Below are 24,216 nucleotides of genomic sequence, written 5' to 3' on the forward strand. Positions count from 1 at the left end.
GCACAAGACAGCACACAAGAGGGAGTTAACATTTGGTGGCATACAATGCTGTTTAAAAGTCTTTGTCCACTTGTGAAAATGCTTAATTTATTATTTTATGTTTTAAAAGTTGGTGGACATAATGTCCACTTGTGAAAATACTTGTATTTTTTCTTTTCTTTCTTTTTCTAGTAAGAATTAGTGGACATACAATGTTGTTTGAAAGTCTTTAACCACATGTGAAAATAGTTCACTTTGGTGGACATAATGTTGGACACTTCCACTTTTTATTATTTATTTTTTTATTACATTTTTTTAATTTTCATTAAATTGACTACAGTGTGTGAGTGACCAGTTGAATTGAAAAATTATCATGAATTTCATAATATCATAGTATTTGCATATGCGGAAATCGCGGGGGGTCGGGGGGGTCAGGACCCCCCCTATCTGAGGGTTGTCCCCCCCTAAAATATCATTAAAATATGTGTATTGTAAATAATATAATTATATATTCTTAAAATAATTGTTTAAGAAATAAAATAAATGTAAACGGGGCAACAACAAGAAACCCCTTGGTGAAAGTGTTTGATTGTCCTCCCCCGAGTATTTTCGACCCTGAGTATTTGGAATGTCCCCCTTTTGCTTTAATGACAGCTGGCATGGACTCCAAAAGTGTGTAAAACAAGAAGATCCATTTTATCCCAGCATGATTGTTCCAAAGAGCATCTTTCTTATGTGCTTCAATGGAAGCAAGGAAACCTTTTTTACACATGAGTTAACATGGTCAATGTCACTTATTTAATTAGCGACCAATAAATAGTGCAGATTCTTAAATATTTATTTTTCATTTTATATTATACCGTTTCTTTGTTTAAAATTTGTCAAAATCCTTGAACTATCTGTTAATAGCCAGAATTAAATTAGATTTTGAATACCAGATTTTCAATGTGAACTTAGACTCCACTGTATGCACTGCACTAATATAAGTTTCAAACTAATTGATTTTTTTTTTTATTTAACAAATTATCAAAAATGTTATTGTTCATTATAATTTCTATTGATTTAATACATTTCACTTGATACTAGTTACTTGTGATTTATGCAGAACAGACTAAAACAGTTTGAGACTATGCACAGGTTAGCTCTTAAATCATTTGTCATTCTATTTCAGAGGGAGGTCTGGTTAGGGTATCTTTTAACAACCGACACTTCCACATACAGGTGCCATCTATTAAAATTCTACTGGATAACTTATGAGTCTTCAAAGAGCAAATGGATAATGAAACAGGTATCTGCGGAAAGGAAAAGCTATTTCTTATTACAACGTTACAGAGATAACAGACGTGCTAAGAGAGGAGTGTGAAAGGAATGAGTGCCTGGTGTATGGGGAATATACCTGTCTCAGATACTGACATAATCAACAGTCTGCTTTCAAGAATTAAAGAAGCTAAAACAATTACAATGTGATTGAAGAGTCTGAGCTGTGTGATGAATCAATATGTATGTAATTACGGAGTGATAATCTGCGTCGATATCGGTCAAGGCCTCTCTCCCAGCTTAGTAAGCCTTCACTGTTTCTCTGCACCCCTTGCATCATTAATTGTCACATTTACAAGCAATTCATGCTATTCGAAATTTAGAGGCCTTCTATGATTTTGCTTTCAATAACTGACATAAGACCTGCTGCCAAATCTCAGCAACACTTGCTATTTCCGCAAATCATTTATTACGCTTGCAGCATTCCATATCACTGAGGTTTTTGGAGATAAGATAACTTATTCTTTCCTCTTTTTGTATAAACAATACATTTATCTTTAACTAATTTAACTGAAATAACTTTTTAGTTTCAATGAAATCAGCTAAAACCCATATGGTAATTTTGTGTTCTCTTGAATTTTTACAGTTTTAGATTTTGTTGGGCTGCACCATGCACATGGTTGGGAGGGTTGCTTTTGAAATGTATTCCACTACAGATTACAGAATACATGCTGTAAAATGTAATATGTAACGTATTCCATTAGATTACTCGAGGTCAGTAACGTATTCTAAATACTTTGGATTACTTCTTCAGCACTTTTTCACTTGTTTTGTTGAAACAAGATAAATCAAATTGATATTGTTTTAAGGATTTGTTTATATTTTTACAGGAAAACAATACAAATATTATCATCAAGAATACAATTTTTGCCCAAACATCAAATGTCTTACTAGAAAAAAAGAAATTATGATCCAAAATTAATTTTCTTGATAAAAAATCTGATCGCGTCTGGTAACGTGCATGTAAAATGGCTAGAATTAGCATTTAGCTTAGCGTAAAGCTGACAATTTACACAAGGTTTATTTCTGTTTTTCTGCTCCAGACTTACTTCAAACGTACTTCTCTGTCTGCACATATGAATGTAACACATCATAATAAAGCGTTTCACTGCTGTTCAAATGCACTTTGGATTGCATCATTTATATGTATAAATGTGCATCTGAAAGGACTAAATATTAAATGAAACAAATGACAATAAAATGCACAGTAATCTCTTCAGTAATCAAAATACTTTTCGAATGTAACTGTATTCTAATTAACAATTATTTAAATTGTAACTGTAGTGGAATACAGTTTCTTATATTTTGATTTTAAATACATAATCCCGTTACATGAATTCAGTTATTCCCCCACCTGACTATGCACAGACAGTTGTAACATTGATTGAGTTTTATTGAATTATTTATTTTTATGAGTTTAAAAATCCATTAAAAAAATTTGTTATCAAACCACTATAGAAATCTTATATATGACCATATATGTATAATAGTAGAGAAATGTTTTGCCATTTTGCCTATTACATTGCTAAATGTAGTTCTGTGGATGGAAAGAGGTCAACGGAGAATGGCCAGACTGGTTGGAGCTGACAGAAAGGCTGCGGTAACTCTGATAACCGCTCTGTACAATTGAGAGAACAGAATAGCATCTCAGAATGCACAACACGTCGAACCTTGAAGTGGATGGGCTACAACAGCAGAAGACCATACTGTCCCTACTAAAGTTCTGAGTAAGCGGCTGTGGCTCAGGTGGTAGAGTGGGTCGGCTGCCAATCGCAGGGTTGGTGGTTCGATTCCCGGCCCACATGACTCCACATGCTGAAGTGTCCTTGGGCAAGACACTGAACCCCAAGTTGCTCCCAATGGCAGGCTAGTGCCTTGCACGGCAGCTCTGCCACCATTGGTGTATGAGTATGTGTGTGAATGGGTGATTGGGACACAGTGTAAAGTGCTTTGGTAACCTCTAAGGTTAAAAAAAGCACTATATAAGTGCAGACCATTTACCACACTGTATGTATATGCTCAAATTCCTATATTATTTGCGAAAATATATGTTGCAATTATGTACAAATATGTGACCTTTTTTATCAGTAAAATACCATATATGGACATTTATATTATAAAAGTGGTTTACATATATTGTCATAAATTCAATTTCTGTATGGGTCTAGATCAGTTTTCCATTGCACTGCATATATAGATTCAAAACAGAATTTTTCATGGTACACATGAGTAACTTGCTTTGGGTGACAGGATTAACCTCATGGTCAACACCTCATGTACCTACACCCCTGCCCATAGGCAGCGTCCTGTCCTCCTCCTTTTTCAGAATGAATAAGAGGGAACTCGGAGACTGAGAGAGACTTGGAGTCAAAAGACACTCATTCACCCATTAGTACCCCAACCACCATCGGAATCATGCCCAAAGCCAAGAAAGCAGGTAAGATCTGCTCTCATCACCTTACCTATATTCATTAGTTATTGTCAGGCCAGTTCAAATATATTTTTTAAACTGCTTCTATGAAACGAATAACTGCAAGTTTCTTCAAATTCAACAGTGGAAGTTGCTTTATATTTTTAGTCCACACAACTGCTTATGTTGCTATTAAATGTATTAATTTAATTATTTAAACAAATGGTGGAATGTGTGTAATTTGGCATTGAGATGGATTCCATGTTTTGTATTATTATAAATGTTTTATAATATATAAATTATAGTATATTTTTTATTAAATTTAAAATTGTTCTCTTTTTTTCTTTTGGAATATCGCAAGAATAAAAACAGCAGCAATAGTGCATATTCATTTTTATGTTATCATACATAATGATGAATGTGGAAATGAAACTCACTGATGAGTATAAATTGATCACAAGGGAAAATATATTGTGTGTGTGTGTCCAGTCTCTAAAATGTAATACTTAATCTCAGACTATGGTACACACCTGATGCATTCGGACATCCTTCTAGAATTTTCATACTACACAAACTACATGTCTAGTACAGTATTTACAGCGCTGGTGACAGTACCCAAACTAAAAGTGTCACCACAATGCTGTCTTGATTTAAGGTTATTATGACAGTTGTGTGCTTGCGTTTACTCTGAGATCAGAGGGCAACATAAAACACTGATTGTAGACTGCATGAGAACAGGGCACCTTGCACATTAATGTCATTCCATACCTCTTTCAGCTCTTGTGCACAGCTCAAAGTATCACAGGAAAATAATAATAGTCTTTACAGAGTGCAGGAGTGTAGCAGCTCTTTTCAATCTTTTGATAACAAATTATTATTAATCAAGTGGAAAGATGGTCACAGAAGACCTTGTACACTCCCTCTTTGTCCTGCATACATTTTAAGATAAGCATTTCAATAATCCTCTAGGCTTTATGGAGACTCAAGGTGTCTTATATTCTATTTAAAGTACATTGACACATGAGTGGACAAGATGCAATATGCAAAATTATTTACACATATAAGAGCTTTAATATTCTTTTATTGAGTCCAATAAATAATATTAATAGTAACCATTTTAAATGCTTCTAAATAATAATCATATTATTATAATCACTGCATTTTTACAGAAAGTTTATAATGAATAAATATGCATTGATTTTGATTTACTTTGCTAATGTTAGAAGCATTTCAAATAGTTAATTGTAAAGATAGTTTTAGACAGTGAGACTGACAGATATATATTAAACTACATCATTCTGCACTTAAACAGTATATTAAACCAATCCATTAGTATCCATCAGATGTAATTTATGTTAAATCTACGATGTGTTTCAAGTTAGTTGTATGGTGCCTCTTCTTTCACCCTTCTCTTTTAACACTTCCCCATCATCTGTTATCTCAACAACTCTCATGTCTCTCTCTCTCTCTCTCTCTCTCTCTCTCTCTCTCTCTCTCTCTCTCTCTCTCTCTCTCTCTCTCTCTCTCTCAATTTAAGCTTTAAATTCAATTTAAATAAATGTGCTTTATTCTCATAACAAAAAACTGAGCATTTATATTGCCAACTATAAATAAAAATAGTAATTCACTACAAATGACCAATTACTGACCTAAAATTGTAATTAGACGGCTTTAATGATTACATCATGCACAATTATTTACATTACAAATTACTTTACTTTTAAGTAACTTTCACAGAATAGTTTTTGTTTTTTCCCCTCAAAAGTAAATAACTTAATTTAAAGTCTGTAACTGTAATCTGATTGGAATAATTGTATAATGTAATGTATTACACTACTTTTGGCTACAAAAGTAACTATATTACAGTAACTAATTACTTTGAAACACTGCAAATAAAATATAAATTATATAATAAATAAATATGTAACATAAACATTTTAATTTTGTCCATTCTTTTTGACTTTCTGTACTAAAAAACATTAGTTATACTGTATATACTGTATAACGATAACTTAATAACAAATACTGTAGCACATATAGGGAATCAAGTAGTCATCTACTTGATTCTTATTAACTTATCAGTTATGGCATGCCATCTTCTTGATCACAGTAGTAATGAAGTGTAAAACATTTCACAGTAGTAACTCATCTCCACAGTTCTGGATGCCATCTTTGTTTTATTTATACCTTCTGTGATTTAGTTGGGTTTTGCCCTACTGAATATGGCAGTATCTGGCAAGATTAAATGTACATAACATGAGCTTGCAATTCTCAGCAATTTAAGTAAACAAGGAATTCATGTTCAGAGAGATCTGATCTAACCAATACACAAGACTATCTCCTGTTTGACCGGGTAGAATATCATCCCTGTACAGACATGAAACCCTCTATTTGTGCATCTGTTCGTTCATGTTATTTTCCATCGGGCATGTTTCAAGTAAGCATTCAACAGAGGGCCGACACTCAGCATGGGGTTTTCAACACTTTGGTTGGGTCTTCTAAATCATATCCATCCCCTGACCTCTCAAATCATCTTGCATAGTGTCACCATAGCTGCTGATGCTAAAAAAGAGGTGAAGTGCAATGTCATTACACAACAGTAGAAGATGGTATAGAAGGATTAGCTAATATCACCTTTGTTCCAGTTTTTATGATGCCAGTATTATGTTAGGGATCTGACCAAGTTTGAGGAACAAAGTTGGATGAGGTTTAATTGGATTTTAACAGTAATTCTAACAGCATTTAACTAACCAATTATAATGAAGAAACACAATAGGATATGGATTTCCCATGATGCTTTCCTACTTGCAGTGTCTCTCTGTCACTTTCTGTCACTTTATTCTCTTCATTCTCTTCCTCGCAGTATTCAAAATTAACTATTTTAGTGGCAATGTTTGCAATATTAAAGGATTAGTTCACCTAGAAATGAAAATTCTGTTATCATTTAGTCACCCTTATGTCACGCCAAACCCACCCTCTTTCACAAAAGGAAATAATTTAATGAATTTCCCGTGTGCGGAATTCAGTGCAATGGCAGTACATAGAGACTCAATTTATAGGAATATTCCAGGTTCAATACAAGTTAAGCTTAATTGACAGTATTTGTGGCATAATATTGATTACCACAATTTTAATTTTGACTTGTCCCCCATTTAAAAAAAACAAAAAACGTAAATCTGGGTTACATTGAGGCACTTACAATGGAAGTGAATGGGGCCAATTTTATTTTTATTATTGCCACAAGATATAAACAATATGCATGTAGCATGTAGAGCTGTACATTCCAAGAAAAAATATAAGTAAACTTTGGCAGCTTTCCTCATGTGCAGCTCCCACATTAACACATCCTATTCAGAAGTGATTATACCTATGCCCTGTTCCCTTCTAAGACGGTCAGTCAGAACTCACTTACTAACCTTTTCTGTGTAAAGTTATTGCAAATGTTACAGCTTCATTGCCATGACGATGTCAACAAACCCTAAAACAGTTGTGAAATTTAGAAAACATCTTTACAGATTAAATAATACATGCGTTTTAACAGAAGAATGAATGCAAGTGCTTTTATAAAATTAGACGCTTCACATGTCTGCCTTTAAACCATCAAAAAATTGCCCCATTCACTTTCATTGTAAGTGCCTCACTGGAACCCACATTTTTGCTTTTTTTTAAAAGAAAAGGAGGGACAAGTCAAAATAAAATTTTGTGGTAATCAACATTATGCCACAAATGCTGTTGATTGAGCTTAACTTGTATTGAACCCGGAAGATCCCTTTAATTCTTAATAATGATAAATGTATCATAAAAGTTGTTCATGCAAATTGTGCATCATAAACCAAGTCTTCTGAAGATGTACAATCACATTTTATGATGAAGAGACCATTATATAAGTCGTTATTCACTCTCACTTTATTATTTAACCACTTTATTAAGCAATAAAGTGAGTCACAACAGCTATTGTTTTTAATTCAGTCAATGGGATATTCATGAAATTGTTTACATTTATGTTCTGCAAAAGAAAGAAAAAAAGTAATATTTGAAAAACATGAGGGTGGGCAAATGATAACAGAATTTTTATTTTTGGGTGAAATATTCTTTTAGATAGATATACTGTATCTGCCTCCTGGAATACATTTTCAGGAAAATGTATTTTATGTTTTGTTTTGCTTTTCAACAACAAAATATTTTATATTACCTAGACATGTCTGCAGAGGCACTAATTTTATAAAGTATTACATGATAGATAACATAAAAAACAAATAAATTATTTAATAACATACATTTTGACAATTGCTCTGGCCCATGTTCTCCAACAGGGCTTACCTGAACTGTACATCTCTAGCTCTCTGTCAGACCATATGTCTTGTACAACGATGTGTTTATCTAGGCATAGATATGTGCAGCAAAGCTTTGTGGATGATCCCTCTCTGGATTTAGGGGATTTTGAAACAAGGCTTTCACCCAGACCCCCTTCCAAGTACCTCTTGTTTACAGCATTCTCATATCCAGGGTCATTCTCCATAAAAGTCACCACTTAAAAAACACCAAGGTTAAGTCATATGCCAGGGACAAACTAGACTTGTTGGGCTTTCAGCATGCCCAGAAACCTACAGTAAACAGTGGCTACTTGAGTAGTCATCAACATCTAAGACATTCAAATTTTTATTTTTGTTTTATTTTGGCGCCCTGCTTGGTGATCATGGGTACACTATGTTGGCAGTCATGCCCTGCTCCCTCCCTACCGTTCTTCCTGACTCCCTCCATACCAGCCCCTATAAGGTAGAGGTCTGAAGTGTCTATGAAACAAGCTTTGACTGATGGAGTGACCTGCCAACAGCAGTTGCTAATCTCTTTATCACCTCCGTTTACACCCTTCCTGTACCATTCACTCCTCCATATCGCCCTCTAAAAATGCAAACCAATTGATGGATTTATCATTCCACTTGGATTAATATCTAAGGTTTCATTGTACGTGGCTAATAATAAGAAAGATTAATGATACCAGTCTATTACAGAACACAGAGCTAAATTCTGCCTGTCATATGCATTACCCTCCATTTGTTCGAGATTGTATCTCATAATTGCTTGATGGACTAATGGGCCTCCCTGCCATAATGTGTGTGGAGCCTGTCTTTCTTTGATAATAGCAAGTCATATATGTTTCTTTACACTTACAAGGACACACTGCAAAGATTTTTTTCTTAATAAATATTTGTATTTTGTTTTCCAGTAAAAATGTCCATAAAACACAATACATTTCCTTGTAAGATATTAAGACTTGTTTTCAGAGAATTTATTTAGAATTATTTTTATTTTTATGACTTAATTCAAGACACATTCTCTGAAAACTGGTCTTATACAATTTTAAATTGATAAATTGGTATTGGTTTAAGGATGTTAAAGGGATAGTTTGCTCAAAAATGACAATTTCTCATCATTTACAACCCTAGATGTGTATGACTTTCTTCTGCTGAAAACAAACTTTGAAGCTCCAAAAATTACATAAAGGGAGCATAAAAGTAATCCATACAACTCCAGTGGTTAATGATATGCCTTCTGAAGCAATACAATCACTTTGGGTGAGAAACAGAATAATATTTGAATCCTTTTTACTATAAAGGTACAATCTGTTCCCTGTAATTGTCAGCAGGATCACAAACAGTGCAGAAGTGTGTAAGAACCATAGACTGTAAAAAAAGATGGACGACGCCCCTTTGCTCTTTTCCATTGGTGAGAACTGAAGCTGCCAGTGTCCCGATATGGCGCTGACATCTTGGGACTTGAGACTGCGCAGTTGCGATTTTGGGACCAGACCTGCGCAGTAGTAAGCAGGAAGTAAAGCCGTGAAATCAAGGCCCCGCCCTCACTCTCGCTGAATCAATTGCAAGCACATGCCCCTGCACTTTAGAATTTTGACTTATGATGGTGTGAAATAATTAATTATAGAAATTTAGATATTACATTTAAAGCTCCAATCTCCTCAGTCCTCCGAAGATCCCGAAAAAAAGTCCGTTGGTGCTTCAGTGACTACTTCGCTCAGAGAACCTGTCAGTCACAGCTGTCAATCATGATGTCACAGCACCGTTTTTATAGCATCAAATAACTAACTAAAACAAACTTATTTTGAAAACAAACACTTGAAATTACATCAACGTGATAGAAACTACAGTAAATGACAGAAACTATCTTTGGAAAAAAGATATGTAAAGTGTAATTTAATTGTTTAGTTGGTCTCACGTCCCGTTGAATAACATGGGGAGGCTGGGTTTATGACCTATACTAGGACCAGTCACCGGGGGGCGATCGAGAAGTTTTGGCTTCACTTTTGAGGGCTTGTGCGGCACACTTGGTAAGAACTCCCTATACAGACCATATATATATATATATATACAGTGAGGAAAATAAGTATTTGAACACCCTGCTATTTTGCAAGTTCTCCCACTTAGAAATCATGGAGGGGTCTGAAATTGTCATCGTAGGTGCATGTCCACTGTGAGAGACATAATCTAAAAAAAAAAATCCAGAAATCACAATGTATGATTTTTTAACTATTTATTTGTATGATACAGCTGCAAATAAGTATTTGAACACCTGAGAAAATCAATGTTAATATTTGATACAGTAGCCTTGGTTTGCAATTACAGAGGTCAAACGTTTCCTGTAGTTTTTCACCAGGTTTGCACACACTGCAGGAGGGATTTTGGCCCACTCCTCCACACAGATCTTCTCTAGATCAGTCAGGTTTCTGGGCTGTCGCTGAGAAACACGGAGTTTGAGCTCCCTCCAAAGATTCTCTATTGGGTTTAGGTCTGGAGACTGGCTAGGCCACGCCAGAACCTTGATATGCTTCTTACAGAGCCACTCCTTGGTTATCCTGGCTGTGTGCTTCGGGTCATTGTCATGTTGAAAGACCCAGCCTCGACCCATCTTCAATGCTCTAACTGAGGGAAGGAGGTTGTTCCCCAAAATCTCGCAATACATGGCCCCGGTCATCCTCTCCTTAATACAGTGCAGTCGCCCTGTACCATGTGCAGAAAAACACCCCCAAAGCATGATGCTACCACCGCCATGCTTCACAGTAGGGATGGTGTTCTTGGGATGGTACTCATCATTCTTCTTCCTCCAAACACGGTTAGTGGAATTATGACCAAAAGGTTCTATTTTGGTCTCATCTGACCACATGACTTTCTCCCATGACTCCTCTGGATCATCCAAATGGTCATTGGCAAACTTAAGACGGGCCTTGACATGTGCTGGTTTAAGCAGGGGAACCTTCCGTGCCATGCATGATTTCAAACCATGACGTCTTAGTGTATTACCAACAGTAACCTTGGAAACGGTGGTCCCAGCTCTTTTCAGGTCATTGACCAGCTCCTCCCGTGTAGTTCTGGGCTGATTTCTCACCTTTCTTAGGATCATTGAGACCCCACGAGGTGAGATCTTGCATGGAGCCCCAGTCCGAGGGAGATTGACAGTCATGTTTAGCTTCTTCCATTTTCTAATGATTGCTCCAACAGTGGACCTTTTTTCACCAAGCTGCTTGGCAATTTCCCCATAGCCCTTTCCAGCCTTGTGGAGGTGTACAATTTTGTCTCTAGTGTCTTTGGACAGCTCTTTGGTCTTGGCCATGTTAGTAGTTGGATTCTTACTGATTGTATGGGGTGGACAGGTGTCTTTATGCAGCTAACGACCTCAAACAGGTGCATCTAATTTAGGATAATAAATGGAGTGGAGGTGGACATTTTAAAGGCAGACTAAAAGGTCTTTGAGGGTCAGAATTCTAGCTGATAGACAGGTGTTCAAATACTTATTTGCAGCTGTATCATACAAATAAATAGTTAAAAAATCATACATTGTGATTGCTGGATTTTTTTTTTTAGATTATGTCTCTCACAGTGGACATGCACCTACGATGACAATTTCAGACCCCTCCATGATTTCTAAGTGGGAGAACTTGCAAAATAGCAGGGTGTTCAAATACTTATTTTCCTCACTGTATATATATATATATATATATTAGACCAGACTTTCAACCCCTGGACAGACCTCTGTTTTCTGCGGACAGGTGTCCCCCTACAGCAGGTGTCCCGACGCATTCTGGTCACCACAGACGCCTCCAATTGGGATTGGGAACCAGGCTCACACGGTCTTGGTTCTGGAATCTCACGCTCCTCGCGATAGCCCCTCCCTGGCGAATTCCCCTGAGGAAAGACCTTCTTTCTCAGGGACGGGGTACCCTCTGGCATCCATGTCCAGACCTCTGGAACCACCACGTCTGGCCCCTGAAAGGATGCAGAAGATCTAAGTGGTTTACCACCTGCTGTCGTAGACACAATAAACCAAGCCAGAGCTCCCTCTACCAGGCAACTTTATGCCCTGAAGTGGCGCTTGTTCGAGAATTGGTGTTCTTCCCGATCTGAAGACCCGCAGAGATGGGCAGTCAGGTCAGAGCTCTCATTTCTGCAGGAGAGGCTGGAGGGGAGGCTGTCCCCCTCCACCTTGAAGGTTTATGTAACCGCTATATCGGCTCACCACAATGCAGTGGACGGTAAGTCCTTAAGAAAGCACGACCTGATCATCAGGTTCCTTAGAGGCGCCCGGAGGCTGAACCCTCCCAGGCCATGCCTGTTCCCCTCATGGGATCTCTCCATGGTCCTTTAAGGCCTCCAGAGACCCCCCTTCGTGCCGCTAGAATCAGTCGAGCTCAGAGCCCTCTCCTTGAAGACAGCCCTCCTGATCGCTCTCACTGCCATCAAGAGGGTAGGGGACCTGCAAGCGTTCTCTAGTGACACTTGCCTGGAGTTCGGTCCAGCAGACACCCATGTCGTCCTAAGACCTCGACCGGGCTACGTGCCCAAGGTTCCTACGACCCCCTTCAGGGACCAGGTAGTGATCCTGCAAGTGCTGCCCCGGGAGAAGGCAGACCCAGCCTTATCGTTGCTGTGTCTGGTGCATGCTTTGCGTACCTATGTGGACCGCACGCAGAGCTTTATATGTTATGAACAGCTCTTTTTCAGCTTTGGTGGACAGCGGAAAGGGAACGCTGTCTCCAAACAGAGGCTAGCCCACTGGGTTGTCATCGCTTTATCACACCCAGGCCATGCCCACCCCCTTGTGGGTTCGAGCACACTTGACGAGAAGTGTGGCATCCTCGTGGGCACTTGCCAATGGCACATGCCTATCCCTATCTGCAGAGCGGCAGGCTGGGCAACACCCAATACCTTTATGAGATTTTACAATCGCAGGGTTGACTCGGTCTTGTCCCATGTTCTCTCTTAGGTCCCCACTAGGGGAACTAATTACTCTATAATGGAATAGGTGCTCCACAGGATGGGTCTTCATGGATTAATCCCCCTGTGTGTATTTTCCGGAGTATGGTCCCCCTACAAGCGGACCTGCGTCTCCCTTGGGCACTCCTCCCTCACAGCAGGTATGATCTACCACTGTGCCACTTCCACATATGGCCTGAAAACCCATGTGATGTATTTGCCACATTTTACCTCCCCCCAGCCTGGGCAGGATGTGGTCTCCACGGGGTCTTTTCCTCCTGAAAGAATAGGAGTTGGAAAAGAACGCCTTCCCCGATGCTTGTTATAGCGTTAAATGGCCCCAGACACTTTAATTCTATGCGAGAAACATAGAGATAGAAAACTCACGGCTGGCGCGGCCTGCGCCCATGCTTGGCACATCACTTGTTCCCCCCCTTGTGATGTCGGGAACCTAAAACGTTTATGATGTTTTTTTATGGGGCGTTGGGGAAGTGTATATGCAGTCTGATGCAGCCTGCTGCATTGGCATGCAACTGTCTGCACTACACTGTTCAGCGCCTGCCGTGATTGAATAGGGAGCCCTAGTTTCGCTTCATTCAACACAATGTCGAACGAGTGACAGACGGGAAATGTCTACTGTTGTAACCGCCGTTCCCTGATGGAGGGAACGAGACGTTGTGCAGCACGTCGCTGAACCGAGCCACTGTAATGGCGGAACCGTTTTCTTGGCTCCTCAGTGCAAAACATGAATGAACAGATGCACGATTCCCTCCTTTCATACCCGTATGTCCAGGGGAGGGACCAATATCTCATTGGCCATTTCTCAAGTTCAGAGGTAACCGAGGCCTTCAAGAAAGTCCCCTAGTGTTGTCGAGGCCTTCAAGAAAGTCCCCTAGTGTCGCTTTATTCGACACAATGTCTCATTCCCTCCATCAGGGAACGGAGGTTACAACAGTAACCTAGACGATATTTTTGTAAATATTTGATTATGTCTTTTCATGTGACAACACTGAAGAAATGACACTTTGCTACAATGTAAAGTAGTGAGTGTACAGCTTGTATAACAGTGTAAATTAGCTGTCCCCTCAAAATAACTCAACACACAGCCATTAATGTCTAAACCGCTGGCAACAAAAGTGAGTACACCCCTAAATGAAAATGTCCAAATTGGGCCCAAAGTGTCAATAATTTGTGTGGCCACCATTATTTTCCAGCACTGTTTAACCCTCTTGGGCATGGACCACAACCAGTCTCACCATTGCTACATGCTAACATTTCCTCAGCTGACATCCTTTCTTCAAATATTCTATTACGCATTGTGTCATATACTGTACTTTTCAGCATATCGTGGCACCGTTTTGTGGTCCGTTCTGCATAACTCAGCAGCTCATTGTTGCTTATCGCTGCCCATTTAGCAAATTTTGAGGCCAAACCACCGGCCTGCTCGGTTCTCCCGATGGACATTCCACCCCTGATCGGCCCAATAGTGCGTCGGCCCACTGGGAAAATGCCCGGTATGTCAGATTACCAGCCCTGAGTCATTTCCTCAGCTGACATCCTTTCTTCAAATATTCTATTACACATTGTACACACTGTATACTTGCACAGACTGATAGCTGGATTGTAAAGCCCCATTTACGCCAGCAACATTGTCGCTTGATGTCACTCCATGTACTGTATGTTGCTAGTGGGCGTTCCTACTGCTGTCACTCCAACGTTATTGGTGTACTGCTAAACTGCCCATAGCTTTTCAAATTCTGATCACAGATTAGATGTACTGCTGCTAAAACTATGATATCAAGATAATTTCATTAGGAATCAGTTTTCTTGCAGCTAAAAAAATCAACATTTTGCAGGGTAAAGTGTTTTTATATAAACAGTAGCAGTGCTCAATACATAAAATCAAGATGAATGTTTGCATGAATCAAACTCACTCAGAATGCAGACAATTTCTTACACGCTTTCCACACACTTCTATATTATAAACATGACTGTGGTTACAGACAATCAAATAAAACAGTGAAATTGCACTCAGTAACTTAAATACCGCATTTCAAAATTAAAGTTTGGCAGCTTTTAGTTCATATCTATTAGTAATTTATATGCTGGTGTACTTGACAGAATTTGTTTTCAGAAGATATAAGAAATTATAATCTACAGTCACTCTCTTTCAACTTAAAAAGACTCATCCATGATTTTACAAAAAGGTTGAGAAACCTTGTCCAATCAAATGCTTGGACAAAAACGCATCCTCCCCCTTCTGTTCAGCGCATCTGGCTGTGTTCTAACTGGCACTAATCATGCCTGCACAGGGAACTTCGAAGGGAGCATAATCCATGCTGTAGGGTCATTCCAAAGGATTTTCCAATAAGAATTGCTGAATGAAATTCTGAATGACCGTCTTCAAAGGGAATAGGGAATAGGGAATAGGGATGATCACTTCTGAATGGGATGCGTCAACTTGGGAGCTGGACATGAGGAAAGTTGCTAGAGTTTACTTATATTTTTTGTACAGCCAAAGCAGTTTATAGTGGGGTGAAAGGTCCAGGGGGCCCACGACAAATTCAAAACTGTATTATTTTAATAGTTAAGTGGCCCAGAGCAATATATAGTCAGGGATAGACACAGAATTACTAAAGGCCCTGTGTACAGCTCTAGTTAGTGTTCTTTATTTTTTATGTTTAGAGTATTGTGATTCAAAAGATGGATATATGATCTTTTACTTGCTTGTTTCTCATTCATTTTGACTTGCACAATGGCTCATCTTATCATAAGCTTGTGGGATGGTTATGGATTCATGTTGTTAGTTAGATCATCTTTAATTTCTCAAGTCTTATGAAAAGCTGACCAGTGTTGAGATCACTTCTCAAGTTTCCCCAGTAAGCAGCTCTGACATTAGCAGCATGATGGAAAGTGTATGTGTGCCCCCCTCCCCAACAGACACACACACACTTCCTGTTTCAGTAGGAAATACATAAAAACACCAAACCTTATTGCCCTTTACGGAGACTTTATCTTCTCCATTTTGTCTGCACTCAACTCTAGTATCTCACAGGAGCTGGATGATGTGAGTTATTTTGACTTCAGTCCCATTGGCAGTCTCTAAACTTTTTTGTGTCACTTGCCATGCCCAAATCTTGTCACCAGCGGTCGCTGTTGCTCGTGTTGCCAGAAGTCACTCTGCTCTTATTGAAAATTAATTAAATCATGTCTTTATCACTGTGTGGCGCTGGCGGAAATCAACCTTCATATGTCTTACTTAAGCATTTTTTAAAGGAGCAAAAGCAAATGGGAAAACTGCAGGTAACTGAGAACAACTGCAGCACATGTTTGAATACAGGACAAACAATTCTGCTGAGTATTCACAGTCTCAATTGAAAAAGTTTACTTGTACTGGTGCTAAGTGATCTTATATATTCTCTTCCACCAAACTTGCCACTGAATTAGACCGCCTCCTATCCTTTCAAACACCCTCCAAAGACATATCAACAAACCAGATGTTAGTAAACCAAATGCACAAAAAGCGAGCATTTTTGATTGGATTTAAAAAAAAAAAAAAGTGCTTCTATATTCTTTAATGCAGTTTACATAACCCAGGGGTGTCATATAGATTTCAAGAGTGATTTCTCAATACACCTAATTCTGCTATATCTGTCAAGTTACAGTGGAATTTGGTAAAGTATCACCTAAAGCACCTTTAATCACAAATTTACACACTACATCATACAGTATATGTAGTATTCTTAGACCTCACACCTGAACGCTTAACACTCAGATCAACATGCCATGAAAATCTGATAATATGGTTTGCATGTGTGATAGCATGACTTGTTGAAGGTGAATGGAACTCTGCTGACATCTTTACACCACTCTGTCTGAAATGTGTTAATGGGAGGGAGTAATAACACAATGTGGAATCACATAAAGCCTGAGCCTCCATTAGACAGGTGCTGTGATTTAAACAGGATCATGTTATCATGATATATAGAACATAATTACCTCTTTCTTCTTTCCTCCATCACAGAAAAGGCACCACCATATGAGCCCAACATCCCTGAGCCCAATACGAGAGCTGAGCTGATAAAATGTACATCTGATACCAACAAACACCTTTATTCCATGAACATACAGGGACTGTCTTTTTTTCTTGCCATTAATATACAGTAGCCTTAAGTATTTAAACACTTTAGCCACACATTTGAAAATGTATGAATGTCATTGTAACGCCAAACTAAGCATCATTTTATTTTTTTTAAAGAAAGAAATTGTACAAACATACTTTCAAAATGTCCTTCATGAGTTTGGAAGAAATGTCACTGGAAAGAGGTATGCAAGCCTCTGTATACTATTCTGGTGATTGCAAGATCATATGAACGTTCTCCTACTGAAAGTTCTTTAGAACTCCAATTCATGATTTAAATTAAAACATAAGATTTACTGTTCAAAATTAAGATAAATATTTTGACATTTCCTGGTTGTAAAACTTGACCATAGTTAATGTGATGATCTTTGGTACTCTGCAAGGACATGTGTGAACTTGAGGGGAATTGACTCACATTTTATTTATCTTACTGACACTTAGGGGTGTGAATGCAGCATCATTCAAACACAATAGTTTTCAGTAACTGATTATGCCACTGTAGAAATGTAATATTCACAGTCACCCATGAGTTATTTAATCTATGGGTAAAAGTGTCCAATATCAGGGTAGTTACTGAGATTAAGTGAGTTGTATTCGGCTGGTCATGTGATACTAACATGGTAGTCCCCATGTGCGGACCCTCACCATGTAGAATAGAACAACTTTTATAAGGATGCTGATATGACTTGTCTTCATCTCATTTCAGTATTCTTAATATTCTATGTATTCTTCATATTAATATTACCCCAAAAAATATTTTTAAAATACTGTCCATCTAAAATCAATTAATAGCCTAAATATCTCATGCATGCACACTAGGCATGTTTGGACTAAACATCATCTTATGCTAATTATTTTATTTTAATTATATAATAATTTTTCAATTCTTTTATTTTAATTACAGATCTGCTTCTGAGTCAAATCCCTGCGGCATCAAATCTGTATTAACGCATCATATCTAGCAATAATTCAGTTAAAACTTGGAAACAACTAACTTTTTACTATAATATATTTACTTGTTTCTGGATTAAACGTGCATTTATACATAGTAATTATATATAGTTGTCTAAAAGGTCTTCAACATGTCATGGAAGACTACTTCCACAACGTGGATTAAAGGTGCACTCAGTAACTTTTGCTTTTGTGTCATCTTGGATTTACACTGACACCTTACTGAAGCGAAGACGCTGGTAAGATCCATGTGCAGTTTATTAAAGACAAATAAATAGTAAAAACAAAGTAACAAAACAAAATAAATTAAGAAAAGGCAGGCAAGGGATCGATACACAGGTAGGCAGTCCAGAAAGGCTAACAATGCAAATATTGGAAATCCAGTAAACAGGCAATAAATCCAAACATACGCAGGCAAGCTGGGGAATAGGAAGAACAAACAGGTGTCAAACACAGGGTAATCAATAATATAAATAACGCACAGAACTGTAGACCAGGCAAACACGACTGGTCTATAGTTACAATTACAATTCATGTCTTTTGGAGTTCAATTTCAGAGTGCACCTTTAAGGGAAAGAAATTTGTGATGATGCAGTTTCCTTTAGGATCAAAGCACATGATTATTATGTTCTACTAAAAAAGAGAGAAGCCTAATTTTTTGGACAAAAGGAAGTGGTGTAATTCCAAAAATGAACTTTGATAAATCATTTGGTTTCATGAAAAAAAATTATCGGAACGAAATTAACCGGTTATTATCCAGCATTCAATAAATAACTTTTTGTCGTTTTCACTCCGGAACAATTGAAAGGGACTTCCTGTTTTCAGTTACATTCTGCAAATAATTCTGTTTGTTTTAATTTTTTGTTCCGCAAACCATTTATTGTCCCTGGAGTTAAGTGTCCAAATAGGCTACTTTCGGGGCCACTGTAGTTTTATATTATTGTTTATAGGTTCTTACCATCTGAGATGCTATTTTGAGTTGTCTTTCTCATCTCTGTCAGACTGGATGAATCTCTCCCTGGATGATAGAACTGCTCAGAAACTGTTGTGGCTCTCAGAAGAAGGGACCAAAGTGTCACGTATGACAGAAGACATGTGCCCAGTTCTGGACAGACCTGAGAGATATGAGCATTCACCACAGGTATAGAAGAGTGTGTGTGCGTGTGGGTGCGTGTGTGTGTGTGTGCGTGTGGGTGCGTGTGTGTGTGTGTGTGCATGTGCGTGTGCGTGTGTGTATGCAAAAGAGAAAAAGAACTATGTGCATATCTATTATATGTTTCCACAGAACTAAAAAACAAAATGCTTTATAATGATAATAATGTTTCAAATCACAGTAAATTTAAAGCCGGAAATTTCAAGAGCCACTGCTTTTTGACATACAATTTGTCATCATACAACACGTCTTATCACAAACGGTTATCTTTTGATTACCAAACTATTTTTGTCTGGCTTGTCAGGATCAAGTTCTTTGATTGTCAATTTGTTTTGAATTTGCAATAGAAACGGCAACTTGTTAGATACACGTTTATGGATAGTGCTTGCCATGTTTGAAATCTGTCACACTGCTGGCACGCACTAATACTAAAGTTTACTTTGGTTTGGCACTAACATTTATGGAGAGATTAATTTAAGGGTCTCTAAGACAGCTCGTTGCAGTACCATATTCGACCACAGATTTCCATTGGAAAAACTGAGGAGCGCTGTGGAGTTCAGGCAGCAGACTCTCTGCCCCACATGCTTGTACTGTATATCTACTGTCCCAATCCTGTAAAATTAGCCTAAAACGCCTAATCAAGGCATACCCGAAGTAAATTTAAAGCTGTTCTTGAACCGTTTGGAGTACATGCATGGTTTTGGTCACATTTGAAAGGGGGCACTCTGAAGTTTTTTCTCCAGCTGTCAGAATTACTGTAAGTGCTACTGATTTTGAGTAATAGAAGTTTGAACACAATGAAATAGAATTTTTTTTTTCCGCCTGAAATTTTTTTTGCATACAGATGCCTGCAGATGACTATAACTTGTAGCTATTAGCTTGAGAACACAATGGGATCACAGCATGAATCCTTACCTAGTCCAGGTTCAAATGTTATAACAATATCATAAAAAATGAATATTTTACACATGTTTTTCTAAGGGTACACCCAGGCGTTTTACAAAAGTGCCTTTTGGATACTCCAAAAGGTCACTTTGGAAACCTAGGACAAAAAGGCTGCAACTTTTGAACGCTTCAACGTACAGTCATAATTTTGGGCTCTAATGAAAGATGACACTTAGAGCTATCATATTCCATATCCAGATCCACTATTAGTTTTGCTGACACAGAGTAACTGATGCATAAACACATTAGAGTGCCTTTTCCTTCTTGAAACTAAATGTTGTGCATATAAAAGAGTCAAAACTAGTGCTATGGTGGACAATTTGTTTATATAAAAAATACACAACAAACTATTTACATTAATTTTTACATAAAGTATTTACAAACCATTATAAAATTGTACATGTTTCTAGCAACATGCCAGTCATTGTAGCAGTCACATTTGTGTACAAAGCACATAGGCACAACACAGGAGAGTACTTCACTGGTGTCTTTGCATGACACTGCCTGCACTTCAGACGACCAGCGGTGCAAGATTTGGTGATGTGCAACGGCCTGTGATGTGCTCTTCGTGGAGCAGGAGATACGGGTCTGGCTGTGGAGTGAGACCCCAACTCTGCCATGCTCCTCAGCAAGGGTCTCTCTGAAAGCCCTCCTCTCTTGATGAGGTGCTGTCCTGCTGCTCCACTTTATGTGGCCGCTTGCTGAGTGGGGAGAATAAATAAATGTAATTTACAAAGCTAGACACAACTTTTCCATCTTTTCTGTATTCTATATATATATATATATATATATATATATATATATATATTAGTTTTTCTTTTCGAGTGTGTAAAAATGTATTATTGTATGTATATTTACTGTAAATACTGTATACTTTGCCAATGTACTATGGAACAAAGAGATGGGCCTACACCTCCCCCATCAATTCAGCATTGTAACAAATAGATGGCCCTACACCTCCCCCACCTCCCGCATTGTAACAAATAGACTCTCAAACATATATTCTTATTTTCAACTTATATTTATTGATTTATTTACTATATATATATATATATATATATATATATATATATATATATATATATATATATTTACAGTAAATATACAAAACATCTATATAGCATGTCAATAGATCTGAAACAAACAATGAACTAAAAACACGCACAAACGGTTCAAACACTCACTGAGGAAACACACGACAAAGGGTAATTACAAAATGTGTATTCATTATTCAAACTAAAGCTTATTTATGCGGAATATACAGTAATATATGTTATAAACACAAGAAAACACTTACTTGTCCAGAGCCATGTCTCATCTCTCCATCTGCCTCTGAATCATCTGTATTGTTTTCAGAAATTTCATCTCCAAACTCAGAATTTTGACAATGAATGCCTTCTTATATCGCATCCTGGGGTGAAAATCCTGTTTTTCGCGTCCGTTTCACCATATTTAAATCGCCAAATGTGTAAACAGTTCCAAAGCAGCTCTGCATGCATTTACGCTGGAGGCGCACAGCAGTGGGTAAACTCGAGGAAACTTTGCGCACAGGAATAACAGAGCCGTACTCTAATCGTTCCACTAAAGCCGCATATCACTGTTTTCAGAATTTCATTGGCTATACGATGCGTCAGTCATTTCCACTCTTCAATGTAATTGGTTTGATCAGTAAACAAAGGAAAGTGGGTATGCCCTTACACTCGACACAGATGGTGGTTGGGTATTGAAGGCTGTGGACAGGACATGGAAGCTCCTATTGGGTCAAATGAGGTGTCAATCGAAAGGTCAGAGTGCGTGCTTCCATTTTGATACCGGATATAGGAAATGTTTACATCTGAACTGAAGTTATTACCGGTAATATGTGAAAGATTAGGCACAGCTGCCAGGTGCTTTGAAATGATGCAACAAGAGTCTGTGGATATTTATTGATGTAATAATGTGATTTGGACTAAACATTTTACTTGATTTGATCATTTGGACATTTGACAATGAAACAACACCGTTTTTGTCGGGAAGTTATGGCTCAGTGTACAACTATGAGGCATCATAGGTGAGTTGCCTAAATTTTGTTATTGGTTGTTTATATGTTGGTGGTCTGACAAAGATATAGATTGTACCTGCTGTTGTGATTGTATCTTAAAATGGTTTATATCAATAGAAAATCAAGAAATGTAGCTTTCCAAAGATATGTGGCATGTGTACCAATGTAACACACAGCTGTTTTGTTTATCGCATACTTTTATTTTGTACATTTAAGGGCCCGTCCGCGGGCCTAGATTTCCATGGTGTTAAACACTGTGTAACAGAGATTTCAGCTACTTAACGAATGACTTAAAAATAGGATTAAAAACGTATACTAGGACTGCTTTGAAATACATATGTAAGCAATTTGAACACATTTAGAGGCAAACAAATTACATTATTGTTAGTTTATGATATGGTTCTATGTTTTCAAGTGGATGAATATTTAGGTGGGGTTCTGCCCTTATCTGCCCATATAGATGAGCCGTGCCTGCATAGCATACACATTTTGCATGAAATATTCAGTTTTCTATTATTTTTGTATCTATACATTCCGGTATTGTATGGTTAAAAGGATATTTATAATCAAAATGTAGCTCATGTCGTCTGCCATCTTGGATATATTTTTCCACCAAGTTCATCACAGAAAGTGCATTCTGGGATAGTCTACCTGGGGAAGGATACATATTATGATACCTTAGAATTTGGCCAAGATGAGGTATCTCAGGAGGCAACATACTTAAGATACCTTCCTTGCCTTAAAATGCTGCCCTCGGAGGCAGCTCTCTAGATTTTGGAACAGACCAAAAGTAATTATTTCCTGATATTATTAAAATGTAGATCACTTCATGTATCGCTTAAAGTATTTTTTCAATGCTGTCTTTCATGTACTTCTACATTTAAAGGTGCACCCCCCTATTATTGGACACTTTCACTCATTGTAATGAGTTAAAGTAATCATGGCTGATTGATAGCAAATTTTTAATGGAATCAGTTACTGAAAAAGTTTGCATTTGCATAATATTGTATCTGTGTCAGCAGAAGCCCAAGTCGATTGCCATATCGGACAGAAATCACAGTCAAAAAATTACCTTTAAAGTAAAATGCTCTCATCATAGGTTTCATGTGTAAGTGTGCTATGGTCAATAGATAGGGGGAATATAATTGTTAGAGTTATCTGCAAGCATAACTTTCTTTTCCTATGTTTTCCTAAAGGTGCTGTGTAAGGAGGGTGTTTTGGGCAATCGTGGGTACTGGGAAGTGGACTGCGAGGGCTGGGTGGTGATAGGGGCCGTGTGTGAAAGTGCAGGACGGAAAGCAAAGGATGGCCCATGTGGCCTAGGTGAGAATGACCTGTCATGGGGTGTGGGCTGGGCTGGCTCCTGCTACCATGTCTGGCACAGCGGGGTGAACACTGAAGTCCAGGCTCCCCTCTGCCCCACTATTGGGATCTACACAGACCAGCCAGCTGGCATAATCAAGTTTTTCCTAGTGGAGGGAGAGAACGGCTCCAAAGAAGTCAGACCGATTCATCGTTTTACAACCACCTTCAACGAGAAGCTCTTTCCTGGTTTCTGGGTGGGCAGGAAATCCTACTGTTGGATCCGAAAAAAGGACCAGGAAATGGATTAGGGTGACGTTAGGAAAAGAGGAGAGCTGTGCTAGAATTTTAAAGGAGAAAGAGTTATTGGTAGAGGACAAGAGAAGTGCCAAATCTTGTCATATCCATGGGAATAATTTAAGTAACTGAAACCTTTTGATTGTTTGTAGAACTCATGTGCTCTACAACATAAGGTATCCTGTATTTTAATTAACTACACAGTGTAGATATACAAAAGAAACCCTAAATGGACCCATAAATTCTTAATGATTGCTCTAAAATATCAATGTAGCTCATTGCCATCCATTTCTGAATTCACAGCTGTTACAAATAACTGGGTTGGGCAAAAAGTGTGTATACTCAAAATGTATTAGTTTAGTATTTTTAATAAGAGTTTTTATTTGTGTAGCATTAATCTTCGTAATAATGATT

General features: G+C 38.0%; 1 protein-coding gene across 1 annotated transcript; it reads left to right on the forward strand.

Moving 5' to 3' along the window:
- Nucleotides 1–3,673: 3,673 nt before the first annotated feature.
- LOC127653075 (tripartite motif-containing protein 16-like protein) lies at nucleotides 3,674–24,109 on the forward strand. The gene is made up of 4 exons (XM_052139587.1): nucleotides 3,674–3,733; nucleotides 16,997–17,059; nucleotides 19,066–19,205; nucleotides 23,400–24,109. The coding sequence occupies exons 1-4, from the start codon at nucleotides 3,712–3,714 to the stop codon at nucleotides 23,814–23,816; spliced, it is 642 nt and encodes a 213-aa protein (XP_051995547.1). The 5' UTR covers nucleotides 3,674–3,711; the 3' UTR covers nucleotides 23,817–24,109.
- The last annotated feature ends 107 nt before the right edge of the window (nucleotides 24,110–24,216 follow it).

The sequence above is a fragment of the Xyrauchen texanus genome, chromosome 12, assembly GCF_025860055.1.
Source record: "Xyrauchen texanus isolate HMW12.3.18 chromosome 12, RBS_HiC_50CHRs, whole genome shotgun sequence".
In the NCBI taxonomy this organism is placed as follows: domain Eukaryota; kingdom Metazoa; phylum Chordata; class Actinopteri; order Cypriniformes; family Catostomidae; genus Xyrauchen; species Xyrauchen texanus.